Source organism: Ursus americanus, chromosome 2 (assembly GCF_024610735.1).
Source record: "Ursus americanus isolate L20-20 chromosome 2, mUrsAme1.1.p, whole genome shotgun sequence".
In the NCBI taxonomy this organism is placed as follows: Eukaryota; Metazoa; Chordata; class Mammalia; order Carnivora; family Ursidae; genus Ursus; species Ursus americanus.
Window position 1 is genome coordinate 21,908,809 of NC_142128.1, and position 27,998 is coordinate 21,936,806.

The following is a 27,998-nucleotide window of genomic DNA, read 5'->3' on the forward strand; positions in this document are numbered from 1 at the left end:
ATTTATTTCAGTGACGCCAGCACAGGAAAGAGAGCAGACTAACATCTCAAAGCCCGTCTCCAAAGTGCTGAAAATGCTTCCAGATTTATATAAGGAACATGTGGGATAAAGATGGGCAGTGAAGGTCAGGTCATCAGTGTCTTAGGGTCAATCACAGGCAGGGTCTTGCTGGCTCAGGACAGTCCTTACATCGTGAGGGGGTAGTTTCAGTTCCCATCACAGGCTGCTTTCCCCATGTAGCCTTTTGCCACAGTTAAGAGATAAGCTGGAAGGAACTTAACTAGAAAGTACAGACTGAGGTCGAGATGAAACTGGTTGAAGTCCTCGTTCAGAGGTGAGACCTAAAGCCCTATAGCTACCTCTAATTGCTGGTAGGGTTTGTTTGGCCATTCAACAATTAATTAGTGGCTCTAGTGTGCCAGGCACTATTCTAGGTACTGAGGATATAGAGGTGTACAGAGCAAAGTTTTTGCTTTTATTAGTGGGGGGAAACAGGCAATGGAATATAGACGATTCGTGCTTTGAAGGAAAATTATGTATTGTCAAGATAGCATGGCCTTTTCATTGTCTCACAGACCTCCTTCCAAGTGGTTACTCATAGATGGCTGATAGTTATGCAAATTATTCTGCAAGTTGGATGGACAGCCCCCACTGCTATTGGAAAAGCTAGTTTTGTGTCCATTTGTCCATGTGTTCCAACATTTCTTTATATATATACATTTGCCTTTTCCCTTTTTTTAAGATTTTGAAAAATCTCTATATGCAGTGTGGGGCTTGAACTTCCAACTCCAAGATCAAGAATCTCCTGCCCTACTGGCTGAGAGTGCCTGGTGCCCCCAACCTTTTTTTTTCTTTTGAATGACTTATCACGTCTGCTCAATTCTCCTCATTTAATTAACGAGTTAAAATATTTAACACGTCTTCATTTCAATATGTATGAGAATCATGACTTTTTTTGGGGAAAAATTTTCCTTTAACACAATAAGCAATATTTAGTAGATCGATGGTGTAATGTGTAACGGAGAAAATAAGGCAGTAATCATGGAAAGCGGGTGTGTCACTTCAGAGAAGGGGGGAAGACCCTCCTGGATAAAAATACCCACCCCCAAAACCATTCCTAGTTTATCTGAAATTCAAATTTAACTGGGCATCCTGAGCCTACTCCAGAAGGACAAGAACACGCAGGCCTCGGGAAGTTGGCTTGATGGGCTTTGACCCAGTTGCTGGTCTAGAAGTAGACTGGGCAAAGCCAGGCTCCGCGGAGGCGAGGCGACTCTGCGAGGCAGAGCCCCTATGCCTCAGGGCCCGCTCGGAGGCGGGGCCTGGCTGCTGGGCGGAGCCGCACCAGACTCCGCCCCGTCACGTGCCAACCCTCGCCTGCCGCGTCGGCAGCCCCGGAGCGCGCCGGACGGCGGCGGCTAGAGGGCAGGGGCGGCTGCAGCTTGAGCAGCGGGGGCCGGGGTCATGGCGGCGGCGACAGTGGCAGCGGGGGCCGGGGCCGCAGCGGGGGCTGAGTCAGCCGAGGGGCCCCCGGGGCCGGCAGCGGCGCTGGAGCTGTGGCTCAGTGAGTAGCGGGGCGCCCCTCGGCGGGGGCCCAGCGCCACACGTGAGGCCTGGCTTCCCGCCTCCCCAGGCCTTTCTTCTGACGCGGCGGCGGCGGGCAGGTGGCCGCGGGGTGGGGGCTGGGCCGGGCGTGGGTGCGGGGATCCCCCTGGGCTCCACCGAGGAGCCCCAGGAGTTTGCCGGGCGGCGGACCCGAGCCTCGGTGCTCTGCGCCCCGGCACTGCCCACCTCCACTGTCGTTGTAGCACACAGATTTGATTCACGTAATGGCTCGCGTTTGTGGAGCTTTTGTTTTGTGTCAAGCACTGTGCTAGGAGCATTTCAGCCATTGTTAATCCTCATTACGACCCCAAGAGGCAGCTTCTATTATTAACCCCGTTTTGGAGAAAAGGACATTTACACTGAAGGAGGCTCGTGCAAGCCAGGCAGCCTCTTGCGGTCTCTCTGGAGCTGGCACAGATCTCTGTCAGGCTGCTGTTGTTAATGTCAAAACAAGCCTTTTATACCTTTTGTGTATGTTTACTCTGGCCGTACTTAGGTGTAAGGTAAGCTTCACGACAGTCCTAGCGGGTAGGGGTAACTGATGAGGAATTGAAATTCAAGGAGGGTACAGACTATGCGCCTTGTATTGGGCTCTGCTAGGTGTTGGATATCCCGAGATGCATAACACAGGGTCCTTGATCACAAAGACCTTGTTTAGTGGGTCCAAGGGCACCTTGCTATAATTAAGGCAAATTGGGGGTGAGGGCCATGTTTCCTTAACATGTGATAGGAGTTGATCGGTTTACCTGGGGCTTGTCACAGCAGACATAGCATTTGAGTGGACAGTGGAGGTGACAACATCTTAGGCACAGGAAACCATGTGCAAAAAACTGGGAGCGTTCTGGGAACCAGTAGTGGGTACTGCTGGAGTGTAAAGCGTAGAGAACAAAGAGGCTGGAAAAGAGGCTGCAGGGCTAATTGGGGCTTGGATGCTGCAGATCTTTGAGGGGCTTGGATGCTGCAGAAAAGAATTTATATTTTATCCTGTGGAGGGGTGGGGGTGGAGTTTTCAGCGGGAGCATCTGATCAAGTACACCTATTAAAAGCCTCACCTGCAGCCATATGGAGCCAAATTGGTTAGGGAGGGGAGGCCAGGCAGGGAGAGTAAATAAAAAACTGTTTTGGTAGTGCTTAGGGGCTGACAGTAAAAAATAATTAGCAGGCACAACCAGCAGCCTTGATGCATTCGAATGGAGACTAGGAGGAACCTAGGATGGATCCCAGGTTTCGGACTCGGGTAACTGGTTGGTTAGAAATGCCTCACCTGTGAGGAGGACTTAGTTTACGAAGGAAGAGATGGTTGAGTTGTGGAGTTTGAGGTACAAATGGCACAGCCAAAAAGACCCTCTCTAGGCAGGTGGTCAGCTGCAGAAAGGGTGGGAGCTGGAGGTCAGTGTGGGAATCTTCAGTTCGCTGGCAGAGAGCTTGTCCAGGCAGGCGGTGGATATTAAGAAGAGTGGAGGTTTGCAGATAGAGCATGGAGAACCTCAGCATTTAGGAAGCAGGTGGGAAAAGCCCCCTGACACGGAAGGCAGAGCTGACACGGGCAGGAGAAAGCTGGGAGGGTGGGAGCCACCCATCTCAAAGGAGGAGCGTAGTTGGTGGGCAGCTTTGCTGCAGAAAGATGGAGTAGGGTGAGGCAGGAGAAGGGGGAACTTTGAATTTGGCAACTAAAAGGTTACTGATGAGGTATCTTTGAGTGAAGTGGTGGGGACGGAAGGCGGTTGATTAGATTGTGGAGAACAGGCCTAGACTTGAGTTGCCAAGAAGAGTCAGGTGGACTGGGTGAGAGGACAGCTGTCAGCTGACCGGGTGCAGGAGATAACAGGGAACCTGACTGCCCAAGGAGGGGGGTTCTTCAGCCCCCACTGTTTTAGGTGGTTGTGGTCCCAAAGGTGCTAGATCTTTGTTTTTCAGGTAAAGCGAGAACCTATATTTTTATGTGAAATCTCTTGAGTTTTGAAGAGTTGGCAACAATTACTCTGAAACAAAGTTTGGTGTAGGGAGCATGTAGCCCGTGGTCACCAGTGTTTTTGTGTGTGTGTGTGTGTGTTTGTGAAAGGAAGGAGGGAGGGTAGCTAGAGGGAATTTAGGTGTAAAGGAGATCTCATCAGGAGAGGGGCACCTGTAAGCCCCTCTTTCTGTTGCTGTTCCTTTGGGGAACTATCCTTAAATTTCAAGCCCAATGCTGGAGCCATTGGCAAGGGGCTTGAAGAGGCTGAAGGTCAGAGCCAGAGCAGAAAGGGGTGACTTGGCTTCGCAGAGAGGAAGGGCACCTTTTGTTTCTCCGAATGTTTGGGGAAGGAGATAAAGATGATTACACATGCAAATGAGGGTCCATGTGACTGCCACCATTCCCTCCTGAGTGTCAGGGGCTGAGGTGGAACTGGGGGCTTGAGGAAGGAAGTGGGGAAGTTTGGGAACGGCTGGTAGGAGAGACAAAAGGGAGCCCACCTGGAAGCTTGAGAGTAAGAACTCTCAACCTTGACGCTGTTGACATATTGGTCTGATAATTCTGTGTTGTGAGGGGGTCTGTCTTGTGCATTACAGGATGTTTAGTAGAATCCCTGGCTTCAACCCACTAGATGCCAATAGCACACACCAAAATGCCCACATAAAACTAAAAGCGTGTCCAGATATTGCCAAATGTCCCCTTGGGGAAAACGGCAGGATCACTTTCCCCTTCACACTTGTGATCCTCTGAGTTTGAACTTCGGAGTGTTGACTGGACATCAGAATTGTTTCTTGTAGTCTTTGTGGTTGTGTGATTCTCCATCCCTAGTAGGATCAGAGGAGGCGAACTACAGTTTAAACTGGATTTGCTGGGATGTGGGGCACAGTGGAGTTGGTACAATGGAAGGCCAAGGAGGTAGAGGGGTTGATGGTGTGGCAAGAACAGGAGTGTAGCTGAAGGAACCGAAGTGATGAATCACTGAACTCTCCTGAAACCAATATTATGCTATATGTTAACTACCTAGAATTTAATAATATTTTGGGGGGAAGGAAGTTATTACCAGAAGTTCATGCTTTAAAAAATGCAAATAGCAGCTCCTGTGCACTCTGCAACCCCTCACCCCCAAACTCAATTGTGGTTTCTCAGGACTGAGTAGAGAGCTGCCTCGTTCTTGTTACTGAGAACCTATGTCCACTGTATGGGTATACTATAATTGATGTAACCAGTTCCCTGTTGGTGAGCCTTTGAGGTCGTTGCCAGTCCTGTGCTGTTAAAAGCAGTGCTGGGTCCCCTTGGTCCCTGGGACTGTAGCCATGGTAGTGCTGCCAGGGGCTCTGGGCCATCTTACATGCTTACACTGGGGTGCTCGGCAAAGCCCTGTCTTCCTTCCACCTGGACCTACTCCCAGGTGATATGTCCTGTCTTCCTTCCAGCCCCACTTTTGTGCCTCTGTCGGGGATCGGGGGTGGTCAAATTGCAATCTATTTATACGCTCCCGGCTTCTTGAGGGCTGAGCTCATTCATCTTGGAGCCTAGCATAGGACATTCTTATGGTGGGTCTTGGGCTTCCATCGTGGACTTAATTGAAGGACTGCTGGACTGTAGGGGTCAGTGGGTACTTCCCGAAGGATTGAATTCTAAATGTTCCTTGCGATGACTGTTTCCCCACAGGCTCAGGGTTCCCTCTGACCAGCGTAGGCTGCTCCTGGTGCCAGAGTCAGGACTCTCGTGGTTCTTTGGCAGCTGGTGTGAGATGATTTGGCTTTGGATTTAGTCACTCTTAGATAAGCCATGTCACTTGCTGCTGGAGGTCTCAGCTGTTTTCTTAATACCTCTCACCCTGTAGCAGGCTTGAAATGCATAGGAACGCTGCTTTTATAAAGCAGATACATGACCGGGGTGTTATTTGTCCTGCTCAAGTGCCAGCTAAAGAAAGCACCTTAATGCCTGGGGCAGCCCCTAGTAGCGGAGAAGGGCTTCTTTGAGTCTTTCCCTGGCCATGACCTGCTGGCCGCCCACCACTCCTTGGGGCACATGGGTGTCCTGCACCCTGGGTCCATGCTACGGCGTGATCAGATCCAGCTGCTGGACCTTTGGGAGTTATTTTCCCTGGAGCCACAGGAGGCCTCTGAAACAGCCTGGCAGGCCGGCATTATGTTGTGGGAGACCCAGTTATTTCCGAACTGGGCTAGCCCTCTCCTGGAGTCAGAAATAGGTCCAACCAACTGGCCAGGCTCTGCATAGCAAAAGGTGAATCATTCATTCATTTAATAGATATTTGTGCCAGTGACATTCTGGAGGATGTGAAGGTGAACCAGACTGGTCTTCCTACTTTGGGAGCTGGGTGGAGAGAAAGGCAAAGAAACTAGTTCCCTTGTCTCTGTCAAGGAACTGAGAGAAATGTTTGGGCCCTGGCTTGGGGCAGACCTGGGATTGCAGTTTTGTTGCTGTTTTCTAGCTTTTGTGGCTGGGCAGGTTTCTTTGCCTCTAAAATGATGAGAGGATAGTGGCAATCTCCCTTCTGAGGACTGGACGGAAGGGAGGCTTGGGAAACACTCAGCCTGGTGGCTGGTACATAGTAACGTCTTTACCAAAAAAAAAAAAGGGCACATAATACTATTATTGCTTTATGGGGGCTTGGATAAGCTTTGAGGAAATCCTCATGATACAAATAACTTTATAGCTCTTGCTGCTTTGCCTTGGTTAAGGGTTTGGAACATGGCCTGACCTCATAAAGTGTCTTCTTCCTTTCTTTGGAAAAGCTGGTGCCTGTCTTACTCTTTTCATTTGGTGTCGGGGGAAAGGGGTGCAGGAGGAGAAGGCTGGATTCTGCCCATCTTGGCTCTAGGTCCAGTCATGGATTGAGTTTCTGAATACCCAGAGGCATCAACCTTGACCTGGTAGTGAACTAAAACTTCAGGAAGCTGAAATCGGGCAGAATTATTTTAGATGAGTCAGACCTTCTTAGGATCTCTGAGAATCACTGCTTTAAATAATGTATTTCATGAGTAATTATTTTGTGCCTTTGAGGAAGGCATTGTACTAAGCACTGCAGGGAATATATGGCTTTTGCCTTCTAGAGTTTTATTCCCTTTAGGTGCAATAAGTCACATGTGCGTGTTTTTAAAGTAAAAGGCAGAGACTGTGTATTATAATGAACAATAAGATTAATTGTCCTTTATTGACTACTTTAATATTTGCTGCTGTATCAGGCACTTTAGACACTATCTTACAAACCTTAGGAGTGTCCTGTGAAGAAGGTACTGTTTTCCTTTATAGTGGAGGGAACTGAGGTGCTGAGAGCCCAAGGACATGTAGCTAGTCAGGATTGGAGCTAGCGGTCTCCATCCTAAGAGAGAGGGGCAGGTAGAATGTGGGCCTTCTGAGAAGGAAGAGAGGCTTCTGTTTTGCGGGGGTGGGAGACAGATCAAGGAAGTCTTTATGAAGAAGTGGCATTTGAATTGGGGCTCAAAGGATGGATAGGATTTTCGAGATCAGCATAGAAAATAGCTTTGAGGAGGAACAGGTGAGGGAATGTGGGCAGTGATGGTCTGATTCCTTTGTTCTCCCTTGTCTTTTTTCACTTAGAATGGAGTTGGCTTTTTGAATCTCACTTTTGAGCTGGGGAGACACATGACTTCCACATGACAGAAGTGTGACTGCAGTCAGGAAAGGTTAAACTCCGTTTGACCTTGTACTCTTCAGTAATCCGAAGAGAGGAGAATCGCAGGGGCTGGAGCAGTGGGAGGAGGTTTTGGGAGAAGGTGGAAATTCAGATGGGCCTTGAAGAATGGGTAGGATTTTGAGAGGAGAGTAGTAGATGTGCAGGCATAAGGAATAATATCAGAAACAGGACCCTAGAATCGGCCTGTTGCAGACCTTGAACAAGCTTCTCTGTCAGGACCCTTCAGGAAGGTCTTTCACTAGAGGAGAGTAGGTAGGCCCCCAAAAGCTGGACAGCAAGGAGTTGGGGATGGGGTTTAGGAAAGCGTAGGACAGAAGCCTCCCAGCAGCTCCTTTGTGAGAGAGCAGGGCCTGGTTTAGTCTGGGGCAGGACATGTAGGATGGACACCCTTCTTGGATGGCTGGACAGGAATTCTAGGCAGCAGCAGTAAGAGAGGAAGCTCCTGTCATCTAGCACCAGGAAGGTCAAAGATCACCCCTCCCCTCAGTGGAGCATGGTCTTATGTTAGGCTTTCTGATAATCCCCCTTCTGCTGGTATCTCTAGCTGTGCTCCCATCCTTTCAATGCTTAGTGTCCTCAGATTTCATGGGGGGACCATAGCATGATTGGATCTGGGGTCCCCAGGAATGTGGAAGTTGATGGAAAGGAACAGCATTTTGAGGAGTGAACGCAAGGAGGTCCTTTTGTTAGAGCTCACAAGCCATGATACATGGAGAAGCTTCATATATAGAACGGTCAGAGAGGATCTCAGTAAGCTGAGGGTTAGACTTAAGGGTATTGTTTTTGAGGAGATGGTGAGATGACCAAGTGGAGCCACCTAGAGCCTTGTGGTACGTTCTAATCTTACCATCACATAGCTAAGAAAGTTAGAAGTAGCCTCCCGGATGCTGTCCCCCTCTCATCCTCACTGCAGCGGCCAAGTGGGGAAGTCCCGACAGGGCATGAAGGAGGCGCACGTGGGCCAACTGCTGCTCTGGAAGGGGAGTCTCCTGCAGGACAAAGCTTGCTTGTTCGTTCAGTCAGTAAATCTTCACGGAGGCCATAGCATGTGCCAGATGCTGTCCTGTCCCTTTCAGCTGTCTGCTTGCTGGGTCTGATCCCCTGGAGCTGTGCTAGCACTGTCCTTGGCTGCCACTTTATTTGTGAAGCGGGGGGGGGGGGGGGTGTATATTTCTTTTCATTCTTTATTTTTATTTCCTTAACAGATAAAGCCACAGACCCAAGCGTGTCAGAACAGGATTGGTCCGCTATCCAGAATTTCTGTGACCAGGTGAACACTGATCCCAATGGGTAAGGTGACCTTCACACACTTGACTCGGGATATCTCAAGTGCATGCTTCTGTCTCTTGCGTCTCTTTTACCTAAGAGAAAGAAAGCCTCACTTTCTTTCTTTCTTTCTTTCTTTCTTTTTTTTTTTTTTCCTCCATGATCTGAGAACATTATTTTTCTGGAAATAGCAAACGGGAAAAAATTGCAGTGTTCTAAGCAACTAATGCCGAGGAGACCCCTAAATGTTAGGGATAGAATGTAGCTAGGTTATGTAGCAATGCAAAAGAGATTAGTGTATTCTCCATAATTTAAATGTGATCTTTCTTAAGAAAATGCAGGAAAAGGGTGAGACTTTGTGGGTTTCTGGTTCTGTTTTTGTTTTGTCTTTTTGTTTGGTTTCTGTTTCCAAAGCATCTGGATAGGAACTAAAGAATCATCATCCACATGTTTAATCTACATGATGCTGCATAGTCAGCATCTTGAAATGAGTGAAAAGTTTGATCACACTTCCTACTCCAGTGTTTACTAAGCATTTGTCATCCGACAGACAGGGTCTGCTGCTCATGACCTGGATGCACACAGGTCTGGGCCTGAGTGCTCAGCTTGGAGTTCTAGGGGTGGGTTGGCTGCGGGGAGGAGGATGTCAGGTGCTGTGGCTGCGACAAGGGTGGGTGGGGGTTGCCTCCTTCAAGGCAGGTGTGTGGGCCATGTGCCTGTCACTCCACCTCTGCTTTGGTACCCGTGCTTCTGGAAGAGCGGCGACTTGACGGAGTGTACTCAGCCACACCAGTTGGTTTCTTCCTCTCCACCCACAGCCCGGGTCTCTCTGTTTTCCCTTAGCCCAACCCACGCGCCTTGGCTGCTGGCCCACAAGATCCAGTCTCCACAAGAGAAAGAAGCTCTTTATGCCTTAACGGTGAGTTTGGCTCGCCCCTTCGCTTGAGCTTTCCTGCCGTGCAGCTAGAGACGCTGAACCCCAGGCCCATTTCACGTGGTGGAGATCGTTCGATAGTGAGTTCTGTTCTTAGGTTGCCCCATCCTAGGTCTGTTTCAAGAGAGCAGCATTGAGTCTGCTTTGGGGGAAGGAAAAGGTTTTCTTTCCCTTCATCTTCCTGAAATCAGGGCTGACGAGTTCAGGTGCCACATGTAGCGGGGCTGACTGGTCCCATAAACAAGCGAGCTGCTGGCTGAAGACGGAAACCCCCGAGAGCGCAAGGCCGGTGTGCAGAGAGCAGCTGTGGCACAGGACCAGCTGGCTACGCCAGGCATGAGGTTGGGCCCGGTTTTGCTAGAACTTTTTTCCAGGAGAAATCAGAAATCCAGATTTTTATGTCCATTCTCTGAGTTTTTTGATGTTTGTGACTAATTTGAAATGTTAAACAATAGCGTGGACCGAATGTGTGGAGGCCCATCTTGCCCCTTGAGTGCCAGCAAGTATCCTGTGGCTTAACAGTCCTTGTGTGGTACATATCAGGTCTCTGCCTCTGAGGAGGACAGGATTCTCTAGCCAGTGTCTCCTGCCCACTTGGTCTCCTTAAAAGGTGGGTGACGTCAGGGTACACCCCACTGAACTTTCTCCTGGTACGAACCTGGCAGTTACAGCAAGATCAGGCAGGTAGCCTTTTTTCTTAATCTGAAAATGTCACCCTTCCTCAAACTTTAGTGTCTTTGTCGTCCTGAGGAAACACGAGCCATGGTTCCAGCAGATGCTCATCAGCTGTGAGATGAGCCCTGAAGCCCATGGTTTTCCTTTTCTCATGGGCTCCCGTGTCCGTGCAGGTGCTGGAGATGTGTGTGAACCACTGTGGGGAGAAGTTCCACAACGAGGTGGCCAAATTTCGCTTCCTGAATGAGCTGATCAAAGTGTTGTCCCCGAAGGTGAGCAGCCTGGGCTTGTCTACTGTACCTACCCCCAGCCTTCAAACCCTGTGCCCCTTCTTGGTTCAGAAGTAGGCCTGCTCCCAACAGAGCCTGCCGGCTGGTGTCTACTTTACAACAGAGCTGAGAAGGGATGTCCTGCATGTGAAGCTTTCCTCTTTGTTGGTTCGTAACCTTTTTAGGAGCTTCCCAGGTATGATCTGAAATTTAACTTAGATGTGATGCTTGTCCTGAGTGACAGCAAAGCAAGTAGATCTCCACCCCTGCCACATCTTCAGAGTTTATATAGAGGTCTTAAGGGGGTTCAGTGAGAGGTACTGTGTAGGTGTTCTCCACACCATATCACTGTCTCATGGCTGTGTCCACATTCCAAGGACGGTGGAGGGGGTGAGACACCTTAGTTCGCCCAAGTCCAGCTCACAGGTCAGCTGGTGGTCACATCTTTTTCGATGTGGTCAGCACTCTCCAAGGTCGGGGATGCTGGTTGTGTTCATCACTGAGCCCTGCCTTTGGTTATCAGCATTTTCACATTCTCCTTTTAAAGATGGCCAAGGGGTGAGGAACTCAAGCCTGAGGACATGTTTTTTTGGTGGCAATGGCAAGAGATACCAGGTGTGGCTTTAAGTTTTATGTCCCTTCTTGCCTGTCCTCTGCACCTTTTCTCCTGACCCCTGTCTTAGCAACACTGTTCTTGGGTACCTAACATGGATGGAGCCCTTCTTTGCTACTTCTCAGCAATTCTCTGATATCAACTGTAGGTCCTACAGTTTAATTCATTTCAGTTCTGCCACTAACCACCCAGAGTTATTACAGACCCTACACGTGAAGGGCTCAGTCCTACCTAGACTGTGCCTACATCAGATGCCAGCCAGGGTCTCAGATGTCCCCAGGCTACTTCCTGCTCTCTGACCAACTACAAATTCAGGGATTCCTCTGACTCCCTCCACCAGGTTTCGTAATTCAATAGAAAGACTCACAAAAGATAGGAAAGCACTATATTTGCTTTATCCTTTTGTTATAAAGGATGTAGATGGAAGAGATCCATAGACCAGGGTCTTGGGGGAAATGGGGACAGAGCTTCCACACCACCCTCCCAGGACATCCATATGTTCTAACCAGGAAGCACTCTGAAGCTCCTTGAGAGTTTTTATCTGAAGTTAAGTAGCATTTTGATTAAATCAGTAGCTAGGATTGAACTCCATCTCTAGTCCCCGCCCCTCCTGGGAATTGGGCTGAAAGTTCCAGCCCTGTCATCTCATGGTGGGTTTTTCTGAAGTGGTCAGTCTCTCCCTTGGAACTAAGTGCCCACCATGAATGGTGAATGTAAACTTACATGTGGTCCGAGGGGGCTCATGGTGAATAACAAAAGATATTCTTACAACTCAGGAAATTCCAAGGGTTTTTTGAAACTGTGCCAGGAACTAGGGACAGAGACCAAATATATCTTAGTAATCGTTGTGTCATTCAAAAAATGAGTGTCCCCTGTGGCTCTAACGTAGCCCAATAGATGGTGGGCTTCATTGAGTAGCTGTGAAGGTTGACCCCTGGAAGCCCAAAAGGCACCCTGGGGCTGAGGGCCAGATGGTTTGGCCTCTATTGCCTCTTGTGTCCACCAGCCTTGGGCAGCTCACTTCCTGGTACCTCGGTGGCCAGCTCTTCCGTGGTAGCGTGTGCTGGCTAAGTCCTTTCCAGCTCTATAATTCTTTCCTTTCTTTTTTCAGTACCTAGGGTCCTGGACCACAGAAAAAGTCAAAGGAAGAGTCATCGAAATACTCTTTAGTTGGACCGTCTGGTTTCCAGAGGATATCAAGATCCGAGATGCTTACCAGATGCTGAAGAAACAAGGTCGGACTCCATGGCTTACATTGCATTTTGTCTTCACGGCAGCTGTTCTTGTTTTTTTTGTGTGCTTTGTGTTTTTTTCGGTGAAAGCTGGACATCTTGTGTAGGACAGTAGAGACTGAGACAAATGATTTTTTAAAGATTTTGTTTTTTGTGTTTTTTTTTTTTTATTTTATTCACTTATTTGAGAGAGAGAGTGCGTGCGCATGAGTGAGTGGGAGGGGGAGAGGGAGAAGCAGACTCCCCGCTGAGCAGGGAGCCCAGCGTGGGGTTTGAGCCCAGGACCCTGGGATCGTGACTTTGAGCTGAAGGCGGACGCTTAACTGACTGAGCCACCAATGCGCCCCTGAGACAAATACTTTCTGATCCTTGGAAATGGGCAGACCTTCCCTTCTTGTAGCAGGAGTTGAGCTGGGTTTGGGAATGCTGTCGCTCTAGTTACCCTCACTCACTGTACCAGATTTTAAATTCCTGCGGTATTGGTTTGTATTGAGTGTGGGAGCTGATTTGCTCGAGGTTTTCTCAGTGTCCGCTCCTTCTCAGCGTTAGGTCTTCCTTTTTTGCCCTGCACCTCAGATAGGGTCTTATTCCGGATTCTTTCCTAAATAGTTGATTGTTACGAGTTGTTACCCAGTGCCAGTTAGTCTGGTGGGGGCAGGGAGCCGTTGTTCTCTGTTCTAAGCCTCAGTTATTGGTGGGCACTGTGTCTCTGGGTGTCAGGGGCACAAGGCTTTGTTTTCTGTTCCAAAGCTGCAGTCGGTTTCCACCGCTGCTCGCTGCTTGGAGGACTGCAGGGTTTGTTGGCCTTTCCCAGCAGTTGAAGGTGTCTGTTCTGGAAGGGGAAAGAAGGATGGAAGTGGGATGTCAGGCCTTTCCCGTGTCTCTCCGTGAGTGCCTGGTGAGGCCCTGTGAAGAGCCTGTTCCTCTTGCGATGTGGGCCTCGGAGGTTCTATGTTCCCTCACTAGCTCACACTGGCCTGTAAACAATTTAGAAACAAGTTTATCTGAATTATTCGCCTTGGTGTTGCCTTCCATCTTTCCTTGGAGGCCCTGCCTCTCCTTAGATTTCAGGTGGTTCTTGCCCTGTGATCTCCACTCTCTGATGGATTCTGGAAAAGTTGTAGCTTTGTAGGTTGTCCAGTGTCATGTTGTCGGGGTTGGAGTGATGCAGTTCATGCCTCTCTGGGTCCTGTGTGGAGCTGGGTGCCTGTAGAGCTCTGTAGAAGAAGGAACCTGGATTCAGGATGCACTATTTCCGCCATCACATGCACTCATTGTTATTGGGAGGGTCGTGGATCCTATAGTAATTTCTGGGCCCTGGGAGGTTACATACCTGCATGCGATGATCAGTGTTTTTATAGCGCAAGGCCCATGGCCCACGAGCCCTAGGGTCTGGTGCTGATCTCAGTTGGTTCTGATGTCCCTGTCTTTGTGCTGGTTCCTTGGAGTCTCCTGAGGGAGGATGCAGAGCCTTGGTCATACCCTGGGTCTATCCCTTTAAGGTCATTGATAGTGTTTTCCCAGTGGGACATCAGAAACTGGGAGTTCCTGGACTTGATGCTGCATCCTACTGAAGACAATGGGTACCCAGAACTGTATCTTAACTTCACGAATTGTGTGTTTCAGGAATTGTCAAGCAAGACCCTAAACTACCAGTGGATAAAATTTTGCCTCCACCTTCTCCCTGGCCCAAGAGCTCTATCTTCGATGCCGATGAAGAAAAGTCCAAGGTAAGGAGCACCTCCCTGACCTTGGTGGCTGACCTGGAATCTCATCAGACCCCTTCTTTTAGGGACTCTCCTGAAGTATCCCCTGGAATGTGCTCTGATCCCTGAACCAAAGTGTGGGGGATTGTGGAGAGGTGTGTTAGTGAGTTCTCTCTGGAGCAGGCTCTTGGAGTCAGGTAGCATAAGGTGTGGATGTTCTCTTCATGGATAGGCCAAATAGTAAATGCCATGTTCTTTGTACCCTCCACCTTATCTGACAAGCGTTCCCGAGGGAAAGAAGGTGCAAAAGAATAACCCAAGTGGGCAAGATGGGTGGTCGGTCGTTATCCAGCATATGTGTGGTAATAAGGGAAGATGGTGGAAAGAATTGGTTGTATATTGGCTCAGATTTTTTTTTTTTTTTTTAGTTCCAATAAGCTTGATCCTACCTGTATTCCATCTGCCACTGTCTCTCATAATTATTGCTCCTCAGACATCAGGAAGGAGAGGGACAAAGACCTAGAGGTAGCTGTAGAGTGCCTCTGAATGGGGACAGGGCCCTTGAGCACTGGTGGTGGCCGTGCTTTTGGATGTTGCTGTTCTCAGTCACTCACAGGGTCTGAGAAATGAGTACCAGGGAAGCTCCAAGTGGTATAGGAGTCTGGCTTGGGGGCCCTCTGCCTCTAACTGCACCCCTCGGCTGCACCCTTCTCTCGGACCCAGAGCTGCAGTGGCCCAGTGGTTAGAACAAGCAGGACTGCGTTAGGTTCTGGGCTGCCTTTCTCTCAGGCTCCTCTCCTGCTGGTGCCTTACAGTGGCAAAGGGTGGGAAGAGGAGGGTTGGCATGGTCTTTGGAGAAAGAGAGAATCCTGTCACCTGGGGCAAGCTACCGAGACACTCTGGGCTTCAGTATAGCCATCTTTACTGCCATCAGTGGAGACTGAGTGACTCCCACGTGCACGGCGTTGTGCTAGATCACCGAGATGTGTCACATCGGAGGGTGCCTGGCATTATGAGGACAGCCTCAGCATTAGTGACATTTTGAGCCAGATAATTTTCTTGTTGGGGGCTGTCCTATTGACTGTAGGGAGTTTATAGTATCCCGGCCTCTACCCACTAGATGCCGGTAGCACTCCCCGTTGTGACAACCAGAAACGTCTCCAGTCTTTGCCAGATGTCTGCTGGGGGATGTCTCCTCCACCTTCCTACCCCATTGAAAACCAGTGGTATATGGGGAGAGTCCTAATACCTCCATGGCCTCAGTGTGAGGACTTGGTAAGAGAAGGCATAAAAAGTGAGGAGCTGTTACCCGTATTCTGTTATCACTGCTGCTGCCGCCACCACCGCTCTGGGCCATTTGACACAGTGGGGAGGTAGTCTCACCTGCTCTTCTTGTTCACTCTGCAGCTTCTGACGAGGCTTCTGAAGAGCAACCACCCGGAGGACCTTCAGGCTGCAAATAGGCTGATCAAGAACTTGGTCAAGGAGGTGGGCATTTTTCTCCTGGGCTCTGCAGAACAAGCATTTGACATGTGTATGTGCTTGCGGGCGTGGGTGCACAGTTGGCCGGGGGAAGGGATGGCCTCTAGGCCGAGAACGGGGGCACAGCCGCGGGCTCCCTGAAGGGCAGCAGGATGGTGACTGGAAGCAGAAATCATGCTGTGTATTTCCCAAGTACTTTATGCAGGACCCCAAAGCATTTCATAGGCCCCAGTTTCTGTCACAGTGACAGAGTCCAGTGTGGGAATCTGGTTTTCAGAGGGATTAAAGCTGGTAGTAGGAAGCAGTGGATCGCCTGGTCCCTGGACTGCTTTGCCTTTGTCAGGAATTCTGGACTCAGAGCGTTTTCTTCGCCCACTGAGTGAACACTCAGGCCCACTCGGTGTTGCGGCGACTTCCCTGAGCTCGCCAGCGCAGTGTGTCTTTCCCATCCCTCGCTCAGGCATTCTCCAGGGCTTCTGCTCCCTCACCTCCATCCCCTCTCTTCCGAAAGGAACAAGAAAAGTCAGAGAAGGTGTCCAAGAGAGTCAGTGCCGTGGAGGAGGTGCGGAGCCACGTGAAGGTGCTGCGGGAGATGCTGAGCGTGTACCGCCGGCCGGGGCACGCCCCACCAGACCAGGAGGACTTGCAGGTACTGGTTTTAGAAAATAAGTGAATTCAAGTAGAATTGAGTGTACTTGACACATTAGAAATTGCACACATTTCAAGCGTATTTGATGTGTTTTGACATGTGTGTCCATGAAGCCAACATCACAATCCAGATAGTAAACCTGTCCCTCTTCCCTCAGAATTTCCTCATGCCCCTAGGTTATCCCTCCGCTCCTTTCCTCCCTGTCCCCCCATCCCCAAGCAACCATTGCCTTACTCTCTGTTCTTTTTTTTTTCTTTCCTTTTTTAAGATTTTATGTATTTGACACACAGAGGGAGAGAACAAGCAGGGGGAGCAGGAGAGGGAGAAACAGGCTTCCCGCTGAGCAGGGAGCCCAATGTGGGGCTTGATCCCCACGACCATGGGATCATGACCTGAGCCGAAAGCAGTTGCTTAACCAACTGAGCCATGCAGGCGCCCTGCCTTGCTCTCTGTTCTGATTAGTTGATACTTCCTAGACTTTTGTATGAATGGAATAATTCCGTTTTGTTTCCTTCTTTCTGGCTTCTCCCTCTTGGCATAATTGAGGTCCATTCATGGCATGTGTGTCAATAGTTTCCTTTTTATTGCTGAGTGGTGTTCGTTGTGTGTATTACAATATGTATATCCATCTTTTGATAGATAGTGTGTTGTTTCCGGCTTTGGGTGATTGTGAATTAAGCTGTTATAAACAGTTGTCTAGTTCTGTACAAGATTTTGTGTGAACATACACTTTTCTTGGGTACATGCCTAGGTGTGGGATTGCTGGGTCACATGCTAAGTGTATAGTTTACTTTGGGAAATAGTTGGCCAGTTTCTTAAAAGTGGTTGTGTCATTTTATGTACCTAACAGCATTACACGAGAATTCCAATTCCCCCACAGCCTACATATCTCAAGATCTTTTTTTTAACACCTTTAGTGAGAATTACATAGCCTAAAAGCAGCCATCAACACTAACTAGAAGAATTTAATCAGGCCTTAAAGAATTCCCGTGCCCGTTAACAGGCACTCTGTACCACCACCTCTCCCACCAGCTCCTGGCGACCACTGATCTATGTTCTGTATCTGCAGATTTGCCTCTTCGGACACCGTGTTAATTGAATCCTACAACATGTGGTCTTGAGTCTGGCTGCTTTCACTTAATCTTTGGAAGATTTCTCCATCTTGTAGCGTGTATCAAAACTTCATTCCTTTTTCTGGCTGAGTAACCTTCCATTGTATGGCTGCCTCATGTTTTGTTGGTTCATCAGTTGGGCATTTGGGTTTCCACTTTGGCTATTATAAATGATTCCATGAACCTTCGTATGCAAGTTTTTTGTGTGTGAAACGTAAGCTTTTGATTTTCTTGAGTGTAGATACCTAGAACTGGAGTTGCTGGATCATCTGGTGGCTCCATTTAACTTCCTGAGCAACTGCCAAGCTGTTTGCCAAATCATTGTGCCATTTTACAGTCCCACCAGCAATATGTGAGGGTTCCAGTTTCCCATGTCCTGCCAACACTGGTTACTGCCTGCCTGTTTGATAATAGCTATCGTAGTGGGTGTAAAGTGGTATCTCACTGTGGTTTTGAAATGTATTTCCCTGGTGACTTAAGTTGAGCTTTCTTTCCCGTGTGTCTTGGCCTCTTGTCTGAAGAAATGTCTGTTCAGATCCTTAGCCCAGTTTTAAATTGGGTTGTCTCTTAATTTTTGAGTTGTGAAGGGTTCTTTATATATCCCAGATACCAGTCCTTTGTCAGACTTTCTCCTTAAATTTTGAAGTTCAGTTTACCTATTTTCTTCTGTTGCAGTTGCTTTCGGCATCCTAGCTGTGCTACTGCCACCCGGTGCAGACAGATGGTGGTGGGACTGGAATGCTGTCAGAGCCAACCTTTCTGAGTCCGTCCTCGGAGCTCTGCTGTTCTCCCTCCTTCTGCCAGCTGCATTTGTCTTCTCTGTCTGCATTCCAGCTTTTCTGCTTCTCTACACAGGAGAGACGGCCTTAGTTTCTTAGTTTAGCTCCTTAGTTTCCCTGTCCTTCCATTTCACAGGGTTAGCAGAAGCAAGTAGCTTTCCTAAGTCCAAATTCCTGAGAAAAAAATCTGTCCAGCGAGGCTCCTGTATAGCTAGGATTGGATAGAGTTCCAGAGAGTGTGCTGGCCTTCTGCAGCCGGAGGGGACAGTACTCAGAAGGGTTAGTGGGCTTGGGCCAGGCAGACGCTCCAACGCCAGTTCCCTGTGGTGAGTTTGTGCCAGAGCCCCTGGGCAAGGTTGGCCTGCTGGGCTTCTAAATAGCACGACTTTCCCTCACCCCAGAGGATAACCAGCTAAGAGACCGGAGAGACATGGCAGGAAGTAAAACTTCATCTTTATAATGGCGAATCAATATTAACAAGTGGCTTCCTAAGACTGAAGCTGAATCAGGCAGGTTTACCTTCTTCAAAATAGTGCTGGCACCCCATTGTTCTCCCCAAAAGGGGCTTCCTTCTCCAAAACTTAGAGCCAGTAGGAGCAGAGCCGAATGTGGGCTTCCGTATAGGCAGGTAGCTCTCAAGAGCAAAGTGGCAGGAAGGGGCTCTTTCCTGCTTCCTCTCCCGGACTCCCCTATCAGATATGTCATTTCACCAGCCCTGCAGAAGCGGGCAGGGAGCACTGTCGTCAGGGAGGACCGGAGTGTTCAGCTAATTGGGCTTCCTTGCAAGGAAGGAAGCCTAAGAGGTGCAGAAGCTATGTGTCCTCCTCAACACCTAGTATGTGGAGGGTGAAGTTGTCCAGAGCACTCCCTGGGATGAGGACAGTGAGATTTCCTGGATGTTACTGTGCGGACTGAGGTTCAGTCCTGGGAGAACCTGCAGTGGGAATCAGGGAGTGTTGCTGGAAAAGGAAGACTGGCGTCAGACAACAGTTGGATGGAGAATTTGGCTGTTAGTTTTAAAGCAGGGCAGTCGCTTCAGGCTTCCATGTGGGGTTACCCCATTATTAAAGCTCTTCCAGGGAGCAAGGAGAGGAGCGTGGAGAAGAGAAAATACCGTACACACTCAGAAGATGGATTCTTAGGCGTTCTGTCACTTTTTTAACTATTTTAAAAGTTCAGGTAACTGTAGCCCAAACTTTTTCTGACACTGTAATGGCCGTATCATTTCAAACCTGCAGTCATGCATTTGGGATGGACTAAGGAGAATTCCAGAAGCCCCAGACTCTGCTGTATGCTTATTGGAGGCACCTGGGGCCTTGCTGTGAAACCAGGCTCTGTGTTCCTAGGTTGTGTACGAGCGCTGTGAGAAGCTGCGGCCCACCCTGTTCCGGCTGGCAAGCGACACCACGGACGACGACGACGCGCTCGGTAAGGCAGTTCTTCTCCAGGCACAGCCACAACATCGGAAGGCAGAACACGTGCCGCTTCCTGCTGGGCTACGGTGGTGTCAGAGACCAGACAGCATGGCTTTAGATTTTGTGGCAATTGAGCTTCGGAGGGGCGTGCCCCATGTTGGCTTAGAATGGATTCCCAGGACAGTTTGGGCTTGAGCAAGCAATCATCAGCAGGTCTGAAAGCGTTGAGAGGGGTGGAAATGTGCCGTGGAGGTTGGGTGCGAGGGAGATGCTGACAGGAAGACTAATGTCCACAGAAGTCTGGGGAACTGTTGCATCTCGAAGGTTTCACCAAGCTAAGTGCCGTCAGGGGCTGGGTCACCAACCTGAGTGAGGCAGGCTGAGGAGGAACGGCAGGGATTATGGTAGCGACAGTGGGGGATTTTAATACCTGTGCACAGGGATTAAAACATTTTATACTTTTTGTTATGGAAAATTTCAGGACATGTTCAGGGAAAGAGTGGGATAAATCCTATGTGCCCTTCACCTGTTGGTAACAATTACCAGCTCATGGCCCATCTTTCTTCCTCTTGTTGCATGTGTACTGCTGTCTACCCCCGTTGTTCATTCCCTTTGAAGCAAATTCCATACATTTCAAGGTAATCAAATAGTCAGTTTAGATATTCCTGGGCATTTCTCTTCTCTAAACATCTCTTGCTAATCCTCCTCCGCCCTTTTTTTAAGTTCTGAATCAGACTCAGAAAAGCCATACTTTGTAATTGGTGGTATTTTGTAGTCTTTTTTTTTAATGGTTAGCTTCTCTAAGATAGTTTCTCTAGGCCTCAAGGTTCTGATGGTATGCCCCTTGGTATTTAATGTGTTTCCGTATCTGATACTACTTATAAATTCCTGCTATTTCTTATAAATTGCATCATGGACTTTATCAGATTCAGGATCAGTTGGGGTACAGATGGGGGGAGCAAGAACACTTCATGGGTGGTGTTCAAGAGGCCCCTGGTTTCTGATCTCCTTGTGATTACTGTCTGGACCCATCATTTTCTCTGATTGCAGTGAGCTCAAAAACAATCAAATTAAAATTTTGAAGCAACTCGTCATGCCAAATAAAATTTTGCCAGGTGAATTCAACCCCATGTTGCAACTTCTGTCCACAGTTAAGAAAATTGGCAGGGGGTGCCTGGTGGCTCAGTCGGTTAAGAGTCTGCCTTCAGCTCAGGTCATGATCCTAGAGTCCTGGGATTGAGCCCTGCATTGGGCTCCCTGCTCAGTGGGGAGCTTGCTTCTCCCTCTCCCTCTGCTGCTTCCCCTGCTTGTGCTCTTTCTCTCAAATAAATAAAATCTTTAAAAAAAAAAAAAATTGGCAGGAAGTATTTGGTCTTTCCTGAGAAGCAATCTAGCACTTTGGCCTGATATTCTATATAGCCCCAGCCCCGTTGCCAGTTCTGTGTCTTTCTCTCCTAGCTCTGTCTCAGGAGATACTGTTTTGCAGATAAACCAGACTGAAATGCTTGTGACATTTTTGAAATCCAGTGTGTATTTTATACTTACATAACATTTCAATTTGGATGCCAAGTTTTCATCAGGAATACCTATCTATATTTAGATTTTATGAAATTTACAGGTGAAAATGTACATTCATGTACCAATTTGTTCCCTGCACACTTAAAGGCTTTGCAATAAGTGACTAAAGTACCAAAAAGCTTTTTTCCCCAAAGATTTTATTTATTTATTTGAGGGAGAGTGAGCATAAGTGGGGCAGAGGTGAGAGGGAGAGGGAGAAGCAGGCTCCCTACTGAGCAGGGAAGCCTGACGTGGGGGTCGGTCCCAGGACCCTGGGATCATGACCTGAGACAAAGGCAGATGCTTAACTGCCTGAGCCACCCAGGTGCCTCCCCCGCTACCCCCTGCAAAAAAACTCTTAATATTCACATCCACATTGACAAAACTGTTTTTATTTTAAGTTAATTAATATTAAAGTAGTTAATTAATATTAAAGTTTTAGTTCCTTAGTTGAAGGAGCCGTGTTTCAAGTGTTGGCCGTTATGTTGGAAGGTACTGGGAACAAAGCTGAAGAAATTTGGTTCCTCCTGCATCTTGAGAACTAGACGTGTTGGGGTTCTGGGACTGAATAACGAGTTCTGCTAGGGGCCTGATCACATGATCTGGGGGCAGGAGGCGTGGGTATACTGAACCTGGTAGAGCCGTGTGACCGCTGCTTTCTGGAATGGCTTAAAAAAAACTAGATTGTTGGTAGCTAAACCAGGGCGGTTCTCATTTTTCTCTCCTCCTTCAGCGGAGATTCTCCAGGCAAATGACCTCCTCACCCAGGGAGTTCTGCTGTATAAACAGGTGATGGAGGGCCGAGTCATCTTTGGGAACACAGTGACCAGCTCAGTAGGAGACCTACCTGTCTCCAGAGGTATGTGGAAAGAAGCGTCTCCTTGCTTTCTGCCTGGACATCCTACAAATCCCGGAGAAGAAATGGATCTTCAGAATATTCTGTGTTATGGTGTGGAAATAAGAGGCCTTTCCCTCTGTTCCCTTCCCCATGAGGGTTGGATTTCTGTAGCTGGCCTCTGCCACATGTGCCATCACGATCTGACTGGCAGGCGGGACCCCAGCTCTGGCTATCCACAGGAGCAGATGGCTGTATTGCACCCAGGTTTTTTTTTTTTATTTATTTTTTATTTTTTTTAAAGATTTTATTTATTTATCCGACAGAGATAGAGACAGCCAGCAAGAGAGGGAACACAAGCAGGGGGAGTGGGAGAGGAAGAAGCAGGCTCCCAGCAGAGGAGCCTGACGTGGGGCTCGATCCCAGAATACCGGGATCACGCCCTGAGCCGAGGCAGACGCTTAACCGCTGTGCCACCCAGGCGCCCCTGCACCCAGGTTTTGATTCCTCTTCTGATGAATTCTTACTTGGAGGAGCTAGAGACCAAAAAAAAACAAAAAAAACAACAAAAAAACCACAAAACTGTTTTGGTGGTGCCTAGCAGGCTAACTGCATCAGAATCATCTGGAATACTAGTTGAAATGCAGATTCTTAGGTCCCTAGCTTGGACCTTTTGAATCAAGACTGCTTAGAGCTTGGCCTGGGGGTTAGTGTTTTTATCAAGTGCTCCAGCGATTGCGATGAGCCGTTGTCAGAAGGTCAGCCATGTTGCTGGGCCAGGCTGAGTGGGCCCCTCGCGGAGGATACTGATTGCTGGGGTAGGAAGGCAGTCCTTTGGCTGCCTCCTATTCCAGATGCCAGCTCAGGCTATACATCAAGGTGTTCAGCGGAGGTGCATCGAGGGGGTGATGTGAGGTCTTCTGATTGGGAGGTGGCCTGTGGGAAGCTGACAGGCATTAAGTGGAGATTTTGCTCGTATCCTGACTTATTTTCCTGACTGTTCTCTAGTCTTTCAGCAACCAGCAGGCTACATGAAGAGCTGCCCTCTGATTGACTTGGAGGTGGACAATGGATCTGAGCAGGCCGGGACTGTAGCACCGTCTTTGCTTCACCAGGACCTGGCAGCCTTAGGTGAGGGTGGGCGTTTAGGGGGAGCAGGCACAGAATGGCCCTGACTCCCAGGGAGAGCGAGTAAGCTGGTTCCACTTGGGGAGAATATGCCTGTTTTCAGAGGGAGCTGGGTATACAGTAGTCTCCCCTCGTCCGCGGTTTCAGTGAATTGCGGTCCAGAAGCAGATGATCCTCCTTCTGACCTATGGTCAGAAAGTCAGTAGTAGCCCAGGGCTGTGTCCCATGCCTACGTCATTCACCTCACTTCATCTCATCACGTAGGCATTTTATCATCTCCCATCACAAGAAGACAAAGGGTGAGTATAGTATAATATATTTTGAGAGAGAGACCACATTCACGTAACTCTTCCTATAATATATTGTTATTTTTATTATCTGTTATTGTGTCTAATTTATAAAGTAAACTTAATTATAGATATGTACGTGTGGGGGGAAAGACATAGTATATGGAGGGATTGCTACTATCTGCCTTTTCAGTCATCCGCCAGGGGTCTTAGAACATATCCCCTAATGGATAAGGGGCACTACTGTCCTGGGAAGTTCAGAGAAGTCCTCTTTGCATTCAGTCTCTCAGATTTGCCATGGATGAGTTGAAGGACTTTGGGTAATTTGCTGTGCCTAGGCTTTCTAAATGTTCTAGAAAGGGTGAACATGGTATCGATCTCCGGCTCATGTCAGGTAGAGTTACTGGTGTGCATCTTTCTGTTTCTTCCTTATAGGACTCACTGATGCTCCAGTTACCAACAAGGTAAGGAAGCCCTTCCTAGGTCCTGGAAGGGAGGTCCCTCAAACCTACATTCATGAGGGCAGCGCTGCCTGGGTGGGGGAAGGGGCTGTAGCATAGCCTGGTGGTGACTGTGGACTTGAAGAGCCAAAGCCTCTTCCTTATCTGTACTGTCTGGCTTGAACTCCCAGAGAAGACATTTTTCCCTCTCCTTGTACCCCTCCTCTCTTCAGTGGTATCCAGGCTCCCGCTTACTGAAGGTCAGATCAGGAGTCCTGTGTTCTCTTGCCCTTTTTCTCCTCCTGCCCCAGGAAATGCAGTAAGCCTGTGTCAGTCATGGTGTCACCATGGCTCCTGGTCATTCATACCCTGGCCTTATTTTAGCCATTCCTGGTTTGACAGGTTGCCAGTCAGAATTGCTGTAAGGAAAAGAGGACTCCCCCCGCCAGCACGCTGCCAGGTGGTGGTGTTCAGAGCTCTTCTGCAGAAAGGAACTTGCTGGATCTGCTCTCCCCACAGCCATGTCCAGGGCCTCTGTGAGTCTTGTGGGCAAGGAAAGTGGAAAAGGGGCTCATGTGCGTGCTTCCTGCTCCTTGCGTGGTGGCCGGGCGGAGGGGCCGTGTTAGTGTGCAGGAACACGGGGCGACACTTGGAGACAGCCAGAGACCTCTCTCCCTGGAGGGGCTTCTTCCTTCCTACCAGAGGTTCCATATGTGCTTCTCTTCTTCTCCTTTGACTCCTCCTCCTAAGTCAGAGGAAAAGACCTGCTTTGGTTAGGAGTTCTGCAAACGGGTTGGTTTAAGGAATAGCAGCAGTAGGTGATGATTTTGGTGTTCACAGGCTTTTTTTTTTTCCCTTTCTTGATTACAATGAAGTTAAGCAAAATTTGATCACTAGAGAAATAGAGAATATATAAAGGCCCAGTTATCACTTCCTAAAGATAATGTTGAATGTTCTTTCTTTGCTTTTCTCTCTGTGTGTAGTAATGTGTTTATTTTTTTACACACGTGGGTGTCATAATTTACAGACGGGGGTTTTTTCCAGTGGGGTTTTTTCATATCGCATCTTTGATACACGTGCATATCGGTTCACATAAATTTGTCTCATTCTGATAGTTGTATAGTAACCCATGTGCGTGTGATACTTGTATATTTAGTCATTGCCTTTTTCTCGGTATTTATATAGCTTTCCGTTCAGAGGCACTTAGAGCGTTTTTGTAGTACAGATTCCTAAAAGTAGAAGTGCTCTAGGGTGTGAATCTGAACATGTATGGAGATCTGCTTTGCCTCTGGAAAGGGTGGAGTGGTTTGCCTTCCCATAGACGGCCCGAGTGTCTCCATGGCTGTGGAGGAGACACAGGGCTCTGGTGGACTCGGAGACGCGCTGGGAGGTCATTCTTGTTTGCACCCAGGGGAGGTGTCTTTCCATTTACTCTTCCTAACCACTCAGTAGGGGGCTGGTAATCTTCCTGATCTGGGTGGGTTTCTCTGTCTGCAACGCAGTTTGCAGTTTGTATTGAAAATGGTTTTGGAGCGCCTGGGTGGCTCAGTTGGTTAAGCATCCGACTCTTGGTCTCAGCTCAGGTCTTGATCTCAGGGTTGTGAGTTCACGCCCCGAGTTAGGCTCCTTGCTGGGTGTGGCACCTACTTAAAAAATGTTTTCAATTTACATTCCAAATGGACAAAATCATGAAGTGTGAATGAAGTGGTCCTGTAATTGGTGTTATCATCTTCCTAACTCCTGCCACTCTGGTGACCATGACGGGAAACTTAACCTGACTGAGCAACTTGTCAGAGGCTGCCTGACAACTACAACCTTGATTACCTTAATAATAGCTCTAGTTTATTAGGTTTTTATGTGTGCACAGTTCCCTCAATGCTTTTCATACATTTTCTCATTTAATTCTAATAACAACCCCATGAGGTAGATGTTAGATGATTTCCATTTTACAGATGAGAAAACTGAGGCACAGGTGAAATTACCCATCTGAAGTCCTATACCTCTAAAATACACGCACACGTGCACATGTATGTATTTGTTTTTCTCCCCCTTCTTCATCTCATTCTTCAGAAAGTCTAATCAGATTTCTGGAATTGTCTATAAACTTTTCTAGTCTTGATGTTTTTTCCATTTCTCTGCAGGAATTATGTTCCACAGAAGAGCATCCCTAAGGAAGTGCCCCCCGGCACTAAGTCCTCTCCAGGTTGGTCCTGGGAAGCTGGGCCATTGGCTTCTTCCCCATCCTCCCAGAATACACCTCTGGCTCAAGTGTTTGTCCCTTTGGAGTCTGTTAAGCCCAGTAAGTACAGTTTTACCTCCCCCCTCCCCCCGCCTTGCTGTTAAATACCCAGCTTTATCTGCTCTGGATTGGTAGGGGATGGCTCTTAAATTGGGGAAGCTGAGTGGTAGAGACTTTGCCTGGGGGCAGAGGGTAAGGAGGTGGCTTCACAGTCTCTACCTACTATTTATAAGGCTTTCTGTCTTGGGGTTAACACTAAACGTGAAGGATATTGGCAGGCAGACTTTAATTAGGGGTTTGAGTCTGTTTATGGATGTGATGCTCACTCGTTTGGAATTCAAGAAGGGAATGTCCAGTGTGGCAGAAATAACTCTGAAGAGGTGGGATTAGATGGAAATAACTCTGAAGAGGTGGGGTTAGATGGAAAGGAAGAACTTGGCTGGTGGCCGTCTTCCGTTGGGGGTCCTCATTAGAGCAGGAGAGCAGAGGTTCCCTCCTTAGGAAGGAAGGTGACCACATACGGTTGGCACACTGGTATGTGAGCAGGAGACACCTGGGGTCCTTAGATGTATGGTGCAGGCCCTTTTCTCTGGGCACATGGCTCTCCTGTGGCTTGGTGTGCTGATGTCATGTTGCAAGGAGCCCTGGAGCCAGGCAGAGGAATTTAAACAGTAAGTACGCAGTAGGAGCCGTTTGTGACAATTACTTGAACTTAAAAATAATACATGTTCAGTGTTAATTTCCTGGTTTTGATCATCGTACTGTGGTTATGTAAAATGTTAACGTTTGAGGAAGCTGGGTGAAGGGTATATGGGACTTGTGTTTTTGTAACATTTTATAAATCTGAAATTATCACAAAAGTACAATATTGAAAAAATTTAACGTAGAAATTTTATTTTTTTTCTTAAAGATTTTATTTGAGAGAGAGAGTGTGTGGGCACAGGGGCAGAGGGAGTAGGGAGAGAGAATCCCAAGCAGACCCCACGCTCAGCACAGAGCCTGTTGCTGGTCTCGATCCCATAACTCTGAGATCATGACCCGTGCCGAAATCAAGAGTGGGGTGCTTAACTGACTGAGGAACCCAGGTGCCCCTCAAAGTAGAAATTTTAGGAAAAAAGCAGAAAATTAAAATCATCTATATCATTCACCCAGAGATGGAAGTTCTATAATGTCTTAATGTGTTTTCTTGTCTTAGCCATGTGCATATATATATTTTTTTAATAAATTGGCACCGTAGTATATTTAGAATATTTTGCATTTTTATTGCATTAATTTTATGCATTTATTGCATTATTAGTATAAGCCATAGCATTTTTTCATGCTGTGAATTGTTCTTCGAAACCTATACTTTTTAAATGTCTCTATATGTCATGTAATCATGGTACTGTCATTCATTTATTCAATTCCTTTCTTTTATTTTTTATTTTTTATTTTTTTAAAGATTTTATTTATTTATTTGACAGAGAGAGAGACAGCCAGAGAGAGAGGGAACACAAGCAGGGGAAGTGGGAGAGGAAGAAGCAGGTTTCCCACCGGAGTAGGGAGTCCGATGTGGGGCTCGATCCCAGGACCCTGGGATCATGCCCTGAGCCGAAGGCAGATGCTTAACAACTGAGCCACCCAGGCGCCCCGTCCTTTCTTTATTTTTTATTTTTTTAATTAAAAAAAATTTTTTTTGGGGTGGTGCGTGCTTTAGTGGGGGAGGGGCCCCGGGGAGAAGGAAGGGGAGACTCTTAAGCGAGCTCCACACTCAGTATGGAACCCAACACTGGGCTTGATCTCACGACCCCAAGATTATGACCTGAGCTGAAATCAAGTCACTTAACTGACTGAGCCACCCAGGTGCCTCAATTCAATTCTTTTCTGAAGGATAATTTGTTTCTAGTTGTTTGCTGTTAAAAAACTGCTATGGTGAACATCTCTGGACACTCGTGTTTTTAAACTTTCCTGATATTTCATCAGGATATATTCTTAGAAATGCTGGGTGTAGACATTTAAAATTTTGTTCTGGCTTACCAGGATCCCTTCAGAAAGGTTGCCTGTTTCCCCATAACCTCACCACTGTACCTAAAGAGTGTTTTCTGACTTTTAAATCTTTGACAGTCTCATTGTTAAACTATTGAACGTACATTTTGC

At 48.0% G+C, this 27,998-nt stretch overlaps 1 protein-coding gene across 2 annotated transcripts in view; it reads left to right on the forward strand.

Annotated features, from left to right (window-relative positions):
- The window catches only part of GGA2 (golgi associated, gamma adaptin ear containing, ARF binding protein 2), a 44,859-nt gene that overhangs the window by 8,065 nt on the left and 8,796 nt on the right, over positions 1-27,998 (forward strand). Inside the window, exons 1-14 of one of the 2 annotated variants that reach the window (XM_045776405.2) lie at positions 1,409-1,564; positions 8,450-8,534; positions 9,354-9,429; positions 10,293-10,391; positions 12,113-12,236; positions 13,860-13,963; positions 15,347-15,427; positions 15,933-16,070; positions 19,308-19,389; positions 21,667-21,792; positions 22,777-22,899; positions 23,619-23,647; positions 24,026-24,159; positions 25,765-25,922. In XM_045776405.2, coding sequence (XP_045632361.2) covers positions 1,465-1,564; positions 8,450-8,534; positions 9,354-9,429; positions 10,293-10,391; positions 12,113-12,236; positions 13,860-13,963; positions 15,347-15,427; positions 15,933-16,070; positions 19,308-19,389; positions 21,667-21,792; positions 22,777-22,899; positions 23,619-23,647; positions 24,026-24,159; positions 25,765-25,922 — 1,459 coding nt within the window. In that variant the 5' untranslated portion in view covers positions 1,409-1,464. Of the gene's footprint in view, positions 1-1,408; positions 1,565-8,449; positions 8,535-9,353; positions 9,430-10,292; positions 10,392-12,112; positions 12,237-13,859; positions 13,964-15,346; positions 15,428-15,932; positions 16,071-19,307; positions 19,390-21,666; positions 21,793-22,776; positions 22,900-23,618; positions 23,648-24,025; positions 24,160-25,764; positions 25,923-27,998 lie in introns of those variants that run through there. The other variant, XM_045776406.2, reaches the window with a different exon arrangement.